Source organism: Clavelina lepadiformis, chromosome 6 (assembly GCF_947623445.1).
Source record: "Clavelina lepadiformis chromosome 6, kaClaLepa1.1, whole genome shotgun sequence".
Lineage (NCBI taxonomy): Eukaryota > Metazoa > Chordata > Ascidiacea > Aplousobranchia > Clavelinidae > Clavelina > Clavelina lepadiformis.
The window spans coordinates 16897798-16913384 of NC_135245.1; the positions used below are offsets into that span (position 1 = coordinate 16897798).

The following is a 15587-nucleotide window of genomic DNA, read 5'->3' on the forward strand; positions in this document are numbered from 1 at the left end:
AGCACAGTGCACCGTCAGCTTTGATATATGGACACATACCGTAACCTACAGAATAATATTAAAAAAGTAAGCAAATACATAAAAAATATTGAAGTTTCACCAATGTATCATAGGCTTATAGCTGTTATTCCCTACATCTGGGGTCACATAGCCTACCATCTTCGTGCGAACACAACTATTGAGCGCCGGTGACGTCATAGTTTAAGTAGTTAGGGTTTATTAAACTACCAGACAAGTTGTTGTGTACTTCAACACCAGACCCTATCTTTTTATGCTGTTATAAACACCTTTGGCTTGTCCTATAGTAAACAAGAAAAAATATTGCAATGTTTTCGCGACAACAAAAACAACATAGCCTACCTTACATTCGGTATAGGCCTAACCTATACAGCAAAAGACCTTGCAGTGTTTAACATGTAGCCTATAGACCTAAGACTTGCAAAAGCTTACTATCTCTGACTATTTGTGGCTGTGATCGGTAACTTTATTCCTTTCCAGAAGACCTCATCAACTACCTTACAGTAAGCATACATTTTAGAATGTTGCGATCAGATATTAAAATGCTGCGGCGAGATGTTAAAATGTTGGGGTGAGATTTTCAAATGTTTTGGTGGCGAATTTTTATTTGTGGCGGTAGTGGAAGTTTTACATCGCAATATATTTTCACACCACACAAAATAATTTCAACGCACAAAATAATTTTAAAGACCAATGTTGAGGGAGAGAAAATATATATTGTGAATTTCAGAAATGTTTTGCGTAGACAAAATATATTTGTTGCGGTGATCATAAATGTTTTGCGGAAACGTGTAATATTTTTGTGGTGATCATAAATATTTTGCGCAAACGTGAAATATTTTAAGTGGTGTGTGCAGAAATGTTGGGAACCCAAATTGTAATTGTTGTGTCACTTACAGGCTACCGTAGGTTTTGATTACTTCCGAATTATGTGATTCGTACTACAGCGCTTAACGCGTTAGTTCTGTTATTGTCAGTCGGTAATTTACAGTTTACCGAATTTAAGTTTATTTTGTGCTGTGAAAACAGTAACCGTTTTCGTTGAGAACCAATAACAAATAATTACTCAAGACATTGACAGTTTGGTTCTGGTACTGTAATGCTAAACTTGCTATCAAGGGGTAGTGAAATGCGCTGTCAATGGAGTCAGATTGGCGAACAATCGATCAAGCAATAATTAATTAGCAACAGTTCACAACCCCAACAATACCTTTAGTTATAGCAGACTTTACTAATGGCACAAACAACAATGAAACAATCAAAAATTAAGACAGAAATAACCATCTTTATTAATAGATGGATGCAATAATCAGAACAGTGTTGACGTGGTTGATCCGGACCCAGAAGGTAAGATGAACCAGAAAAGTTTATGGTTTATTTGTTGTGCTGTTGAGATAATCTTTATATTATGTTCCTATGAATCTATCCTGAATCTAAATATCGTTTGCAAACTTGTTTAGCAAAACTGCACATAAATTTCAGACAAACCTCTTCGATGCTACCAGTGTTCATATTCTCGTCTAATCAGCAGCCATACTTCGTGCAAAGGACCTAATGTTGACGAGGCTTTTTTAAGTATATGTCCGAGCAACCAAAACTATTGCATAACTACGACAACTTGTAAGTGTATGTCGATACTGATTATATTAATTCTCTAAACAAGTATTTCACCATGAATAAAACGAAATCAATTAGTTGAACTTTTATAGTTTTTATAAAATAGCCGGCGATGATGATTACATCAACGTGGTTAGAGGGTGCGCCAGCCAGGCGTCTCCTTCAAGTTGCGCGACTGTATCCGGACTTCAAGTTTGTTATTCCAGCTGCCAAACAGGTGACGTGATGATTGGTTTCAAATATTTTCACGAGCGTATGTGAAAATTGTGTTTTCACAGTGTTTTGTAGATTATAAAAATATTAATTCCTAATTGCATAATAGCGTAGGCTTATTCATAAACGTTTATCAGCTATCAGGATTTCATTCTGACACTTTCAACACTCTTGAAACCTGGGTTTCTGTTGCAGATGGCTGCAATGGCGGGGATCTTATCAAAAGCAAAATAAGCTTTGTCACAACCATAACAGTAATCACTGCAGCTTTGATTATAAGTCAAAAAATATAGCAATGTTGAAAATGCTTTTTCTAAAATATTGTTCGGTTAAATACTTTTGATGTTGAAATAGATTCAAATATTCCAACTGTTTCGTATTGGTTATGCAATAGCGTCAACATCTCCTTTGGTTTCACTTTGATTATACTGCACACATTATAAATAAATGAAAAGCAGTTATTAAAGAAAACAGCGTAAAATCTTAAAGCTTTCATATTCTTTGAATATTTTAAGTAAAGGACCTTTTTTGAAATTCATAAGTGGCATAGGCCTATACCGCCACCTGTCTGTTATTTGGTTGTATATTTTAGGGTGTTTTTGCTCAAGTTGTAATTATGATGTAATTGGAACGCGCCTTGATTGTGTAGGCCTACGTCGCGCAATTATTAAAGATCGGACACATTTAACCGACTACACTCGTGGTAACAGCACAGGCTACCTCTCGCAACTGACTCGATTAAAAGTCGCCTGTGAGGTGGGGTGGAGCCGCCCTTCTAAGGAATCGAATTTATTAATTATATCAACGTTAAGCTACTCGTACTCACCCCGTATACCCAGTCAATTCGACATGAATTATGTGACATTTTCTGATTGTGCCGGCATGACAAGTGCAATGAGGCTCCATTCAATTCGAAACCTCACCTGCACTTTTTCAGTCGCTCAAGCTCTACAAGAACAAGTGTCAAAGTTGCAGGCACATGTTGAAATTTTAACCCGACGCTGTATTTGCATACACACATCGCTTGATATTGGTCTACGTTGGGTTTTCATTTTTATCAACACTTTTGTTTACTGTTACTCATATAATCTCCCACGCCTACAGTAGTTATTGCATCATTGACGATTCTGTATTTATCATTACGTTTCACGCAATGGTTTGTATGAATTTTTCCCCAATTCATGTTTCCTGTATAGGTTATTTTTGTATGTTGCATCAGTTCAATGTGCTTGCAGTTTGATCATCAACCATGCTACTGTTCGGTATTATATCTAAAGTTAGTTCTTGCAGTGTAGGCCTACTTATGTGCGATGAATTATTTCCAGATTTCCTTTCCTCTGCAGTTTTACGTCGTATTCATTAGTCATATGTTGCATCATTGCTGTAAATGACGTACTTGAACAATCTTGCTAAGTTTTAGTACCAGCTTACTCAGGCTCCAGTATATTTTCTATGATAATTATTCTCACCAAATTCGTACTGAATGTATCGACGGCTTACCATTTTTAATCGATAATCGGTAATCAATTATTATTGATGTAGTACGTGTTTATATAGTGGTACATATTGTCAGTATATTCATTCTTCATTCATTCATTCATTCATTCAATCTCATTGGAATTGACCTGCTATTTTCTACATTAGTAGATGAACCTGGTTGTGAAAAGATATTAACGACTGAAGAATTTGAGACTCATCACATAGCCAGTTCATTTATTTGTCTTGCGTATAAACATTGTAATGGTTAGATTATCTGGACAATCACCCCATTCGTCAAGGATTAGCTCATAGGAAAGGGAAAAAAGAACGCACGGATTACCCATTCGTATGGGCTAAAAAGAATATTTCCATCTCTTAAAATAATTGTTCGAAGGCTAATCGTGTTGGAATGAGTAATCCATTTGGGCACGTCACATTGCTGGTAGCTGTGTAGAAAACAGACAGCATACGTGAATTTACAGTGACTTCATTGCATCTACAGTGTAATAAATAGTGTCATCCCGCATATAAGCTAGGGTGCTTGGCCTACATAGGCCTAAAACAATTGGCGGTAGTTGAAATACAGGACCCTGTATTGGCCTATAGCCTACATAATGTCCTTTGTAATGAAATGACTTATGCCTACAGATTATATAGGTATATAGTGTAGGCCGTATAGTACAGGCTACCAGTATTCCAGTACTGCACCGACACACTAAAATGTTTGCAAGAAGGCCTATATGCCCTATAACTAACTTTGAAACACACTTCAGTAGAATATTAAATATGTTTGTAAATGATTGTCAGCTAGTGGTGGTAAGCATCCCGAACTGCTGAGTAATTGAGTTTGGAGTTTTTTTCCACATCATTAAGTATGAAAATTCACCGAAAGCTGTCAAGCCCAATATGCGACATTAACGTTTATGAAAAACAATATTGGGTGCTTTCGTGCCTAACTTTGCAATTTGGGTGACATCTATCTCACCGACTGCCAGTTATACCCATTGTGGAATGCGTGGCAACTACACAATCAAGGTTTTTAAAGACTATGCTTGCTGCACCCGAATATTTCACATGTAAACACTACCTCTTGCAAACACAGGCTACAGTTTCTAGATTTTGCCAACCAAATTGCAAAGTGTACCCCACCCCACCCCTACTCATCCTCCACCTAGTCATTCTAGTTTCAGCCATCTTGCACTTCTAAGATCTCGTTGAAAGGTGCAATGATTTCAGTGTGGTCAGATTCTAAATTCAGAAAAAAACTACAACTGTACATGCCTAGTCGGTTGCAGCTTACGCTATTTGTATTTTGCCAGTCTACTTGGGTCTTGAAATAGACACTTATTTCACTAGGTGCCAGTAGCCGAAGTAAGAAAATACAAATATGAAAAATGGCAGTTTGGCTAGTCTGTCACGTGGAAGGTTTGCTTCTCAGTATTTACGGTTCACAGTTGGGTAGTTGTGAATATAACATTGATTGCATGCATTGGAATTTTTCAACTTAACGGTTACAGCGTTAGACAGAATAATCAACTTTTTCGTTACAGAATCACAACCTTTATCTTTGCGCAGCGTGACTAGAGTTTAGTAACTGAACTTGTTTTTGTCTAAGTTTCAACTTTTTTATTTGAATTTTTTATATTGTATTTCTCGAATTTGAAACTGTATAGTGAATTTGAAATAGCTAACTACGAGCGGTAGCAAGCTGAGCCAGGTGCTTTAACTGCTACATCTTTGAGCTGGCATTTTGTGCAGGAGCTAATTTATAAGTACTGACTGTTTGAAAATCAAGGTCTTCCACACATCATACAGACTTTTGTTATCGTTACAGGATTTCAAGGGCTAGATTAAGCATCATGGGTCAGCAGGTTGAGCTCCTGTGAGTCTTGCATAGTTCATTCTCCAGGCCCTGTGTACCCAATTGTAATGAAATGAACCTTGTAAATATTTGCTGGTTACCGTAGTAGAAAGTGTGGTGCAAGACTTAACTTACTTTAAATTGCTTAAATTTAATTTAAAATGTTAGAATTCCATGTTACTTACTTCATAAGCAGATAGAATTTTACTCAATTTTTATTATATATTGTTGGTCTACATGAGCAGATCTTAACCAATGGGCTATTACTAACCTATGCAATCCTTTTATGAACAAAAATTATTTGCACGAAAACGTTTTCTTGTTTATGAGTATATATTGTAGGCTACTGCCACTGGCTAAACAGACCCAAAAAGATGTGGATGACTCACATCTCACTGATAAGAACTTTCAAGTATTAAATATATTGCTGAGATATGTATACCTTATGTTTGTGGCATATATCATATCAAATTGTCTGGGCAAGCAAGTCGCTGCCATGGTATGCAGGTATCATAAACAATAGACTACACTATGGTATGTACCTCCATGTTAATGCCTTGTTTATTCGTATCACCGGTAAGTTTGGTAATTTATACATACAGTACTTGAAAAAGTCGCTAATATAGTTACATTAAATAATAATTATAATCTGCAACACTGTATTGTAAATTATGAATCATGACATAGGATCATAATTTTTTCTTAACTGAGACAGCTATTGAGACCAGTTATTCTCAACTTTTGTGCAATCATATGCAGTATATTTTATATATACATTTGAATGTATTCCTTTTAGCTTTATTTTCAGATATAGGCTTCCCAGCTGATTCAAATTACACTACAAAATCTAACTGAGTTAGTAGTGATCTAACTTTGAAATGAATATTGCATACTCTTACATAACCCCTCCCTCTTTGTAGGATTGAATTTATTGTTGTTATTGTTAGACAAAAATATCTATAGCACAAGAATTTGCCTGTATGTTTACTGCAAATGGAAACTTGACCTACGTGTCAAGAAATGGGAAAAATAAAAGGAGTAAGTACGTTTACTATATTTTACTATGTTTTTTACGTTTTTTATCTAACGTCTGTTTAAATGGGATAGCTAATAAGATAGTAATTAGTTTCTTTTCATACCAATCTCAAGCGTTAATACCAAGAATTTGTTAATCTAAATCAGGGTAGTCCTGTTATTTTTTCTACATGGGGCAGCAATAATAGTGGTTAGAGTAATCAATATATTGATATATCTTTTCCATTGCATAGGGAATTACAAAAGCTAAGTTTCGATATTGGGTAAAAGAACCCAAAAAAAGAAAACGACCCGTTTACCTCTTTGGCAAAACATTTGGTCCAGCGTTGAAACCCAATGCAAACAGTCACATAGTTACAAGAGGTTCTGTGGAAGGTGATCTAACTGCTACAAATCCTGAAATACCAAGCACTAGTAATGTTAACAGTTCTTGTGGAGGTGAATGAAAGAAATAATATAAGGAGATTTACAATATATTTCACATTTTTATGCTACATTTTTTCTGAAAATAATCACTTAACAGTCATATTGAATACTGCATTTTAATTTTCATGTTATCACAGAGTTGGAAGAAAATTTAAATTACAAAATCAGAAGAGAGAAGCTGTCTTCAGATTGGCGATTAGTTGAAGAAAAGTTGTTTAAGTTGTCCATAACCCTCTATTCTCCTGAGCGACGTACTTGCTGTGTATGCTTTGAAGAAGTTGCCAACATAATTCGTTGTGGAGATTGTGGGCCAAATGTATATTACTGTCGTCAGTGCTGGGATAACTGTCATTCTTTTGTTTGGTATCATTTGCCAGACATATGGATGGTAAATAATAATTATATACAAATATCTTTATTTTTGTAAAGGTTATTCACAAAAAGACCACTCATTTATCTGGATATAAAAGGCCATTAATGTTTGTAAACATTTTAGTGCTGTAGGCAGTCTTAAGAAATGTTTATTAATTTGTCTGTTGATAATCAACAATAATTATTTCAAATGTATATATATAATAAGTTAAATACATTCGTCTACATAAAATAATTTATCATACCTTTAATTAATTACCACAAGAAAAAGTGGTCACTGGCAGAATATTAGAGGAAAAGAAACAGTAGCTTACATTTCTTTAAACTGGTCTAGACAACAATGTCATAGTTGCTTTTTGTGCAGTAGAATGTAAAAACTGTTTGGGTTAATACTGTAAACGAAGTATCTTTGCAATTATTCCTACATTTTTACCGGAATGTATCGAATAATGTTGAACTTAGATCTCTGTTTACAATATTGTTGAAAACATTTTCACAGCTGAGAAATACAAAATGTGTCAAAAATGTATCTGAAGTATAAAAAGTAAAAGACAATACTGGTGCCATATGTATGACACATTTTATTTCATGGCCTTCAAAAGATTCCCCTCCAACACATTTTTCAGAGCCCTTCCATTATACCACTACTACTTACTAATAACACCTTTTTAAATGCTCAAACATCTCCAGGTCTCTGCCACATCAGTAATAGCAAGACTGGTAGCTGGAGAATGATGTTTGTGCTTGTTCTTTTTTTAGCTGTAAGTTGTTTCAAATCGCTCAATGTCATCAATTATATCAATGATAGGCAGTTATTCAGACAAATCTGGAACAAAAAATTCTGTGCAACAAAGTGAAGCATCCAGGCATGATGAAATTATAGAATTAAAGTGGTGAAGGAGATTTTAAGTTAAGCATATATTTAGGGAAAACGTTTTGCAGTTCTTCGTTAAAGTTTAGCTGCTTCTGCTCACAATGTATCACAGAAGACAGTTGGAGTAAGATAAGGTTGTAAATGATTGCTTTTTGAGACAGCCTAAATATTTCAGTGTAGAAGCTATGTTACACGAAACCAAAAAAATGTGTTGTTGTGGTATTTGACCACATAGGAAAACAAAATTAAGCGGTAAGCTTCTACCCCTGTTAAAATCGTTGATTAAAACAGACTTAGTTTTTTTACAGAACTATTCCTGTATTTCTTGTGTATGTACCAATATCACTTAGTTAAAATATCCAAACACCCTCTTGCAATTTTAGTCAACATATTACTTGTAACACATTGTTAATGGTATTATTTACACTTTACAGGGTAACATGTTTTGCAAAATGGTCACTCCGGTACGACTTTTGAAGAGATTTGATGGTCATGAATGTCAGTCAAGTTACACTCGACACCTTACAGTGGTTGATTACAAAGGTATAATTTTTTTTATTCCTTTGCATTTATTATAAATCATCTCTGCCATTCTTTCATCCATTGTTTTCTTGTTCATTGGCAAAGTTTGCATTTTAGGTTTTGAAAATGTGGTTTCTGTACAATTTTGCTATTGTGAGAGTGAGCCTGAAACTCTGTTAAGATTAAATCTGTGGACCTGTTCGCCCAAAAAGCCTAAACTAGCAGTATCCATTGACCTATTGGAATACTTTCGAGCCTTGTGTCTCGAAAAACATCTTTCCACTGAAGGATTTTGCCATGCTCTTGAAAATAGATTTTTGCGAGTACCTGGATATACAGCAGGGGTTAGCACTTTTTAGTGTTTTGTATTTCTAAGAAAATCCGAAACAACCTGTGGATGTTTCTTGTTTTTTTTTGTTTTAGGTAAAGTCTTTGTCAAGAGTTTTGCTACAAGAAGTGGTTGAGGCATATAGACACCATGTCTATAAGCTGCAACATCTGCATGGTTTGGTCTCTTCTGATGATATAGATACGGGTACCCTGTGTCCAGCATGTGAAGGGGTAAAGCTAAGAAGTGTGATTGAAAGTTCCCAGGCCTCTTTGATCGAGTGTAAATGCTTGGCTTTAACTGCGTTTTGTTGGTAGAATCCTGAAGGTATGCGGACATATTGCTTAGATGCAAATTTTGGTTTGGTGAGAAGAATTTTGTCTGGGAGTAAAAGCTGTGATCCTCACCACAAACAATCTTTTTTTTTAAACCAAAATGAAGTCGACAGCTTTGTAGACACCTATGATGAAAACAAATATGGCTCGGCTGTAAGTTATTTCTTAACAGTATGTACCAAAATGCATTAAAAATATTAAATCAAGTACATAACTTCAACAATTGATTTCCAATCATATTGTTATGGTCCTATTATACATTTCAAGGAATTTAATGCGTATTTATAAGAATAAATGCTGCATACTTATGCATTAATTAGAATCATTATTTTTAGTCCAAAAATTGCAATGACTTTCAAGCAGGCAGCATCATTAGATCGAAATCTAAAAGCAGTAAACTGGCTATCAAAGGTGTATTTGGTGTTTGTTGTAAACATGAGTTTCCGACAATGTTTTTTGACTTAAAACATGGTGAAAGGTAAAGTGTACATTCTTGCTTTAGTTGTTTTGTGGAAGGTGTATTACTACGGTATATGTAGAATTTGTGTATTAGTAATTGTAAACAATGTTTTTAAAACTGATTCTGTTGCAGGCTAGCATATGCAGTTTTAGCTATTGAAAAACTTCTGGAAAGAAACGAAAATAAAATAAGAGTTTTCTATGACATAGCTTGCAAACTGAAAGGTCATCTTCAGGTATACCTTTAAGAATTTACACATGATATTGTGTTAGTATGGCAACATTGATATACGTTTAAATTATAGGTATACAACCCATTTTTCGAAACATATTTTATTTGTAAGCAATCTACTCCTGGGTCATTGATTGCATGTCATTAGTGTTCTTAATGTTAGTGCATACTGCAGACGATGCTGTATGTGCAAGTTAGTTAATCATTTTTGCTTACATAAAATACTGCATTTATGTTTAAATAATAATTAAGATTTTGTGATTTTCTTTCTGAATTCCAATATGATTTTATTATTTAGGTCCGAAAAAACTTTGCAATTCTTAATAAAATAACATTTGCAGTACCTGTTTTTCATTCATATGGCCATATTTTCTCTTGTCAGGTAAACATGATATTTTATACCTATATATTGTACAACTGTTAGGTCAAAGTCTTTTAGTTTTATTACACTGAGCACAAGAAATTCAGCGAAAATATCAAGGTCTAATTTTGAAAAACTTGTTGTCTGTATGACAAAATCTTTATATAATGATGTATTCAAGTGTAATGAGATAGTTATCTCTCAGTTTTTTTGTTCTGTTTAAAATTTAGAAACAATTCAACCCGAGGTTCCTGGACGGGTTTGGACTTACGGATGGTGAAACTGTGGAGCGATTATGGGCATACCTTCGTGGATTTAACAAAATCTCAAAAGAGATGAAACCGGAACATCGTACTGATTTGCTTACCGATGGCTTGATTCATTATGGGCGCAAAATCAAAAAAAATTTGGGTAAGCCTTGTTTGTGATTTGGTCCAGATTGACTTAAGATATCTTCACGCAATTAAGTAAACTTGCATGATTTAGGTTTTCTTTTTCTTCAGCTTTCAAACATGCACTAAATAACTAAAACAAATATGACAAGCTTTAAGCTCTGTTTCAAAGGTTGTGCATTGATGAACAAGCTGAAGAGAGCTAGCTGCAAAATGGAATTGGCCAAGAGTGAATTAGAAGCTATGGCAGCTTCTTACCCTGGTGGTATGTATGATTATGTGTCTTTGTATATTTGTATTTGTATCATATATTTGAATTATTATATTCCATGTTATTTATTTTCAGAAATGAGAGTATAACATTATACAATAAACCTTACAGGAACATTAACACAACATCAATTAAAAGCAATAGCTCTGCAACCAGAGCCGTATTCTTCTGCAGAAATGGCATCTTTTTCTTGGGTAGAAGAATACTCACTTAAACTTCAAGAATACTATTGGTTGAAGTGAGTTGACTAAATGTTTTCTGAATGATACATTTTTCAATACAATTTTGTGGTGTATAAAATTCACGCTAGTTACTGTTTGTGGGTTGTATTGCAAAAGTGAAAATTGCGAAACTGTTGAACATACAAATTTAAGTACTGAATCCTTTAGGAATAGAATTTTGTATAATTGTATAGGAAACTATATAATTTTGTTAATTTGTAGAGAAGAAGTTGAAGATTTGACCAAGGAAATAACGTCTGAAATACTTTCTGGAAAAGTTGACCAAATTGCTAAGTAAGCTGAAGGACATATCAATGTTAAATTGAGTTACTACAATAATTCCCCAGACATAAACGAATATTGTTACTTCCCACTGCTGCAACATCAGAAACCCTTAGAAAAGCTTATAAAACAGTAACAACAGTGTATCCACCAAATTTACTGTGATAAAGTTAAAACCCACACAATGATGGTGAAAATACAGTATATGGGAGTTCAATTGCCAAGAGTATTGTTTGCCAGGACATGATATATGCTTTCTTCATCGATGTATTGCATGTTCTTCTATTTTACATATTGTATGCATTGTTTTGTAGACTTGACAGTCATCTTTCCAAAGTTGAAGTAGAAAACGGTATATTGATTCGTTGGGATGTAAAAGATGATATGATGCTTAAATATTTGTCAAGTGCTGTGAAGAAAAAAAGAGCAGAAATTTTGGAGAACATTTATAAATTAAATATCGAAAGAAAATTTTTATCTACTTTGATTCAAAAATACCCAGGTAATTTGTGCATGCACTATGCATGGGGTTACATTATCGATAAAGCTACTGTTCTGTTATTTTCAAGTTTGTACATGATGATTTTTCAGCTGGTCAAACAATTGTTCAACGACTAGTGCGAAGCATCAGGAAGGTTAACAACAACATTCGTCATCAGATTACTATGTATAATAAATACCAGAATGTTCCACAAAATGAAATGAAAAGCATAACTTTTGAAATGGTTGTCGGGTCTGGGCCAGTTAAAAACGTACCTGGTTTTATTGAAAAAAAAATCAAGGAACAACATTGCATTCGGGAAAGGTGCAAAGAAGAAATGTGTCATTTAAAAGAAGATATGACAAGTGTGATGAACTTCTATCAAAAGCAAATAAACATACTGTCTAATCTTGTAGAAGGCTGTGAGGTTGTGGAACCATATGTGGTTACCCACCAGTTGCAAGCAGAGATCGAACTTCTTTCTTTCATAAATGACATTAAGGGCACAGTACCTTTTCAAGCGAATACACCTCTGCTCAATGAGAAGCTAGGCACTTCCAATATGGCAAAATTGGACCCAATGGAGAAAGAAGATGATGAAAGTGAATCACCAATAAATTTATCTGAGCTTCAACACATTTTAACTGAATTTGGCTCGGAAAGCGAAGGTTCAGATAACGAAGATGAAGCTTAAACTAATTAGTTTTAACCCGTGTCCTTGAGTCAGTTATGCCACAAAATTACGTTCAACTGCATTTGTTTCCATTTTTTGTACGCATTTCAGTTATTAAACGTTCATTACATATATACTTGCCATATGTTTGTTTTGCCTCAGACACGTTTCCTAGGCAGTAGGCAGTCTATCAAATATTTCGCCTTTAATTGTCGGAAAGGAAGAGTACGATGATTGCAAAAAGGAGCAATGCACGTCGACCTAAAACGTGGAAAGACCTCGACGAAATCCTCAAAGAATTCGAAATCCAAGCCCCAGCCCGACTGGGTGTCGACAAATATGGCATCAAAGACCGAAGAAGGATATACAAAGTCAACAAGAAGACGATGGAGCGGCACCAACACCCATCGTACCTATACCTGGGAAAACTGAGATGTGCGGTAAGTTACAACGGGCAAATCTCAACATGTTCTTACTGCACTGAACAGGGCCACAAATTCAAAGAATGCCCCAACAGGATACAACCAAGTACCGACAACACGACTAAACAGGAACTTCCGAAAACACCTACGCGGGCTATAGATCCAGACGATGAAAAACCAGCAACACCCCCCAACAAAAGTAGCACAGTGGACCATGCTGCTGCCGAAACAAAAGAACTGCGACGAGGAACAGAACGAGAGAGTGCCAAGGATGCAAAAAAGAGTCGACCCACAACAGAGAATCCACAAGAAAATAGCCGGGAGCCCGACTCCTATGAGGGATCCTCGGAGCGAGAACACAGCGAGAGCCGAGGAAACAAGAGAAAAAACATAAGCGGAGAATCGGATGAACAACAACAACAAGAAGAACCAGGATTTATGGACGAACAAATTCCACACGATGCTTCCTCGATACCACCTAACCTATCACGCTTGATCCCTTGCTCATGCGGACAGCTTATTAGAATCCGAAGAAACAAGAGCTCACGGAAAACAACTCCGAATTTCCATCAACCGATCTACTGTGAACGTTGTACAACAGCCTTTATTAGATGTACTTGTACAAACTTCTCGATAATACGTATCAATAACAGATTTAAATCATTCCAATGCGAAAAATGTGAACACACCTACGAACCCAATCCAGCAGACCTTAATGCAACTGTAAATTAAAGATTATAGATGTGTTTTGTGTGTGTTTTTTCCTCCGATAAAAACCCGTGTTTTTTTCTTTCCGACATTTACACGAGCAGATTTTTTTTAATTTTTATTATTAAGTGTGCCTTAATCGTTTAAGAGCGCTTAATAAACAAAAACGATAAAACCATAGCTTTTTTACGGAGAGTAGCAGCCTAGTGCCCGAGCAAAAGCTATCATTTGTCTTTTCAAGGCGATCCGGGATATTCGTTTCTTGCGTAGTGACTCAAGTTGTCGACAAAACGTGAGCCAACTGTTCGAGTTCGACAAAACGTGAGCGAACTGTTATTCCGACTTATTTGGGGACTGGACAGAAGAGCGCGTAGATGTTTAAGAAGGAGTGCCATCGATCCTTGTGGGATCCCGTCTTTAAGGCGTCATAGCTTGTTTCGTTTATTGTGACCTGGGGTGAAGGTAAAGCTCCGTTTGTAAACTAGCTCCATGGTTATACGGATTATGTACCTGTTTCGTCTGGGAGTAGACGCAGCGGCTTGCAGGCAAAGCTTCGGTGCCATACTGTATCATAGGCAGCTGTAAGTTTATGAAGTGCAGCACCAGCCTTTTTGTTAATCCCGAAGCTTTTCGCGATGTTCTGGGTCATACGGGTGACCTGGAATTCAACCAGGGGAGAAGTTGTCGATTATGGTTTCGACGCAGGGGTAGACCAAGCGTTTGCGGACTTTCAAGAGGACACACAAAAGAGATAGGGGCAACAAATCTTCGGGCCCTAAATCACGATGATAAAAGCTCTTGAAATTTTGTGACCCAGAACCTTGCTTGGCTTTGTTTGATAGAGCACAGCAGCGAAGTCATTTGGAGAGAAATGGCCAGAGATGTTTTCGCCATCAGGGGTTTCTAACCTCTAAAGGTCAGACACTTCTTTTCCAACAAGTTTGGTCCCTCTTTTCGTGTATTCCGCATTCAGTCAGTTGCGTGGCGAATGTGTTGGATGAGAAAAAGCGCGGGCGTATTGACTAAGCTGACCGGCCAGCGAAATTGTTCAAGACACTGTGAGCAGTATTGATAGTATTGAGCTTATAGATCTGTCCACAGCGCTAGCTTCTTGGGATTGGGTCTCTGCAAGAGAAGAGAAAAGAGCGTCAAGAGAAAAGAACGGCGGTAAAGGACGTGATGTGGTGTGTCACTAAGTTTTAAAGTTATAATTGCTGAAGCGATGCAATAAATAATAACAGTAGGTTGTAAGTCTTGCCAAGGTTTCTCTTTTGATATTTTATTAAAATACAGATTTAATAAAAAAAAACTAACCATTTGAGAAAATTTTCTTTTCGTTAAACTTATTCATAATTTTAATAGTTGGCAAAACCGGCAAAAAGATCTAAAAATGCGTTTTATTGATCTTGTTTTACCATGTGAACCAGAAAGAGGATCAAAATGTCATACAACAAAAGGGTTATAGGCTACTTTTATAAACGCATGTTGAGTGTTAATAAGCATTTTAAATTCCGACATGATATTGTTGGAGATATTTATGACAAACTTGAATTTTATAGCCTTGCAGCGATTGAGCTCGCCTACCTCTTCAATAATATCAGGTCATAATATCATATCATACGACAGAAGAGATTATTACGATGAAATGTGTTCGACCCACACGTCAATAAGAGATAAGAGCTTTCAACTTATATTGCATAGAATATTTATTGTTAGGTTGCGTCCTTTTTAAAGTGGTTAATTTAACCTTCCTAAAAAGGTGTGAGTAACATTTTGAAGTTAACATCACGATCTTCTGTTTTTAATGTGGCCACATCAAAATTAGCATGCGACCAACTTATCAAAGAAACCTCTTATCATGTTACGTCCATTTGTATTCGTCACTTCATTGACTTTTAACGTAATCGTTTACAAGTTTGACTCGTTTAGGCTACATATCAAAGTTTTGCACATATTGCAACTACTTTTTAGTGAAAGTGTCACGAAAAGTGATATTGAACCCCCA

At 35.8% G+C, this 15587-nt stretch overlaps 1 protein-coding gene across 1 annotated transcript; it reads left to right on the forward strand.

Annotated features, from left to right (window-relative positions):
* Positions 1 to 5248: 5248 nt before the first annotated feature.
* Positions 5249 to 12586, forward strand: LOC143462092 (uncharacterized). Its single transcript, XM_076960134.1, has 16 exons — positions 5249 to 6226; positions 6457 to 6661; positions 6787 to 7037; positions 8330 to 8438; positions 8535 to 8761; positions 8841 to 8978; positions 9063 to 9233; positions 9416 to 9558; positions 9673 to 9775; positions 10070 to 10153; positions 10363 to 10543; positions 10697 to 10789; positions 10907 to 11033; positions 11239 to 11310; positions 11613 to 11800; positions 11890 to 12586. Exons 1-16 carry the CDS (start codon positions 6209 to 6211, stop codon positions 12471 to 12473), a joined length of 2694 nt encoding a protein of 897 aa, XP_076816249.1. The 5' UTR covers positions 5249 to 6208; the 3' UTR covers positions 12474 to 12586.
* The last annotated feature ends 3001 nt before the right edge of the window (positions 12587 to 15587 follow it).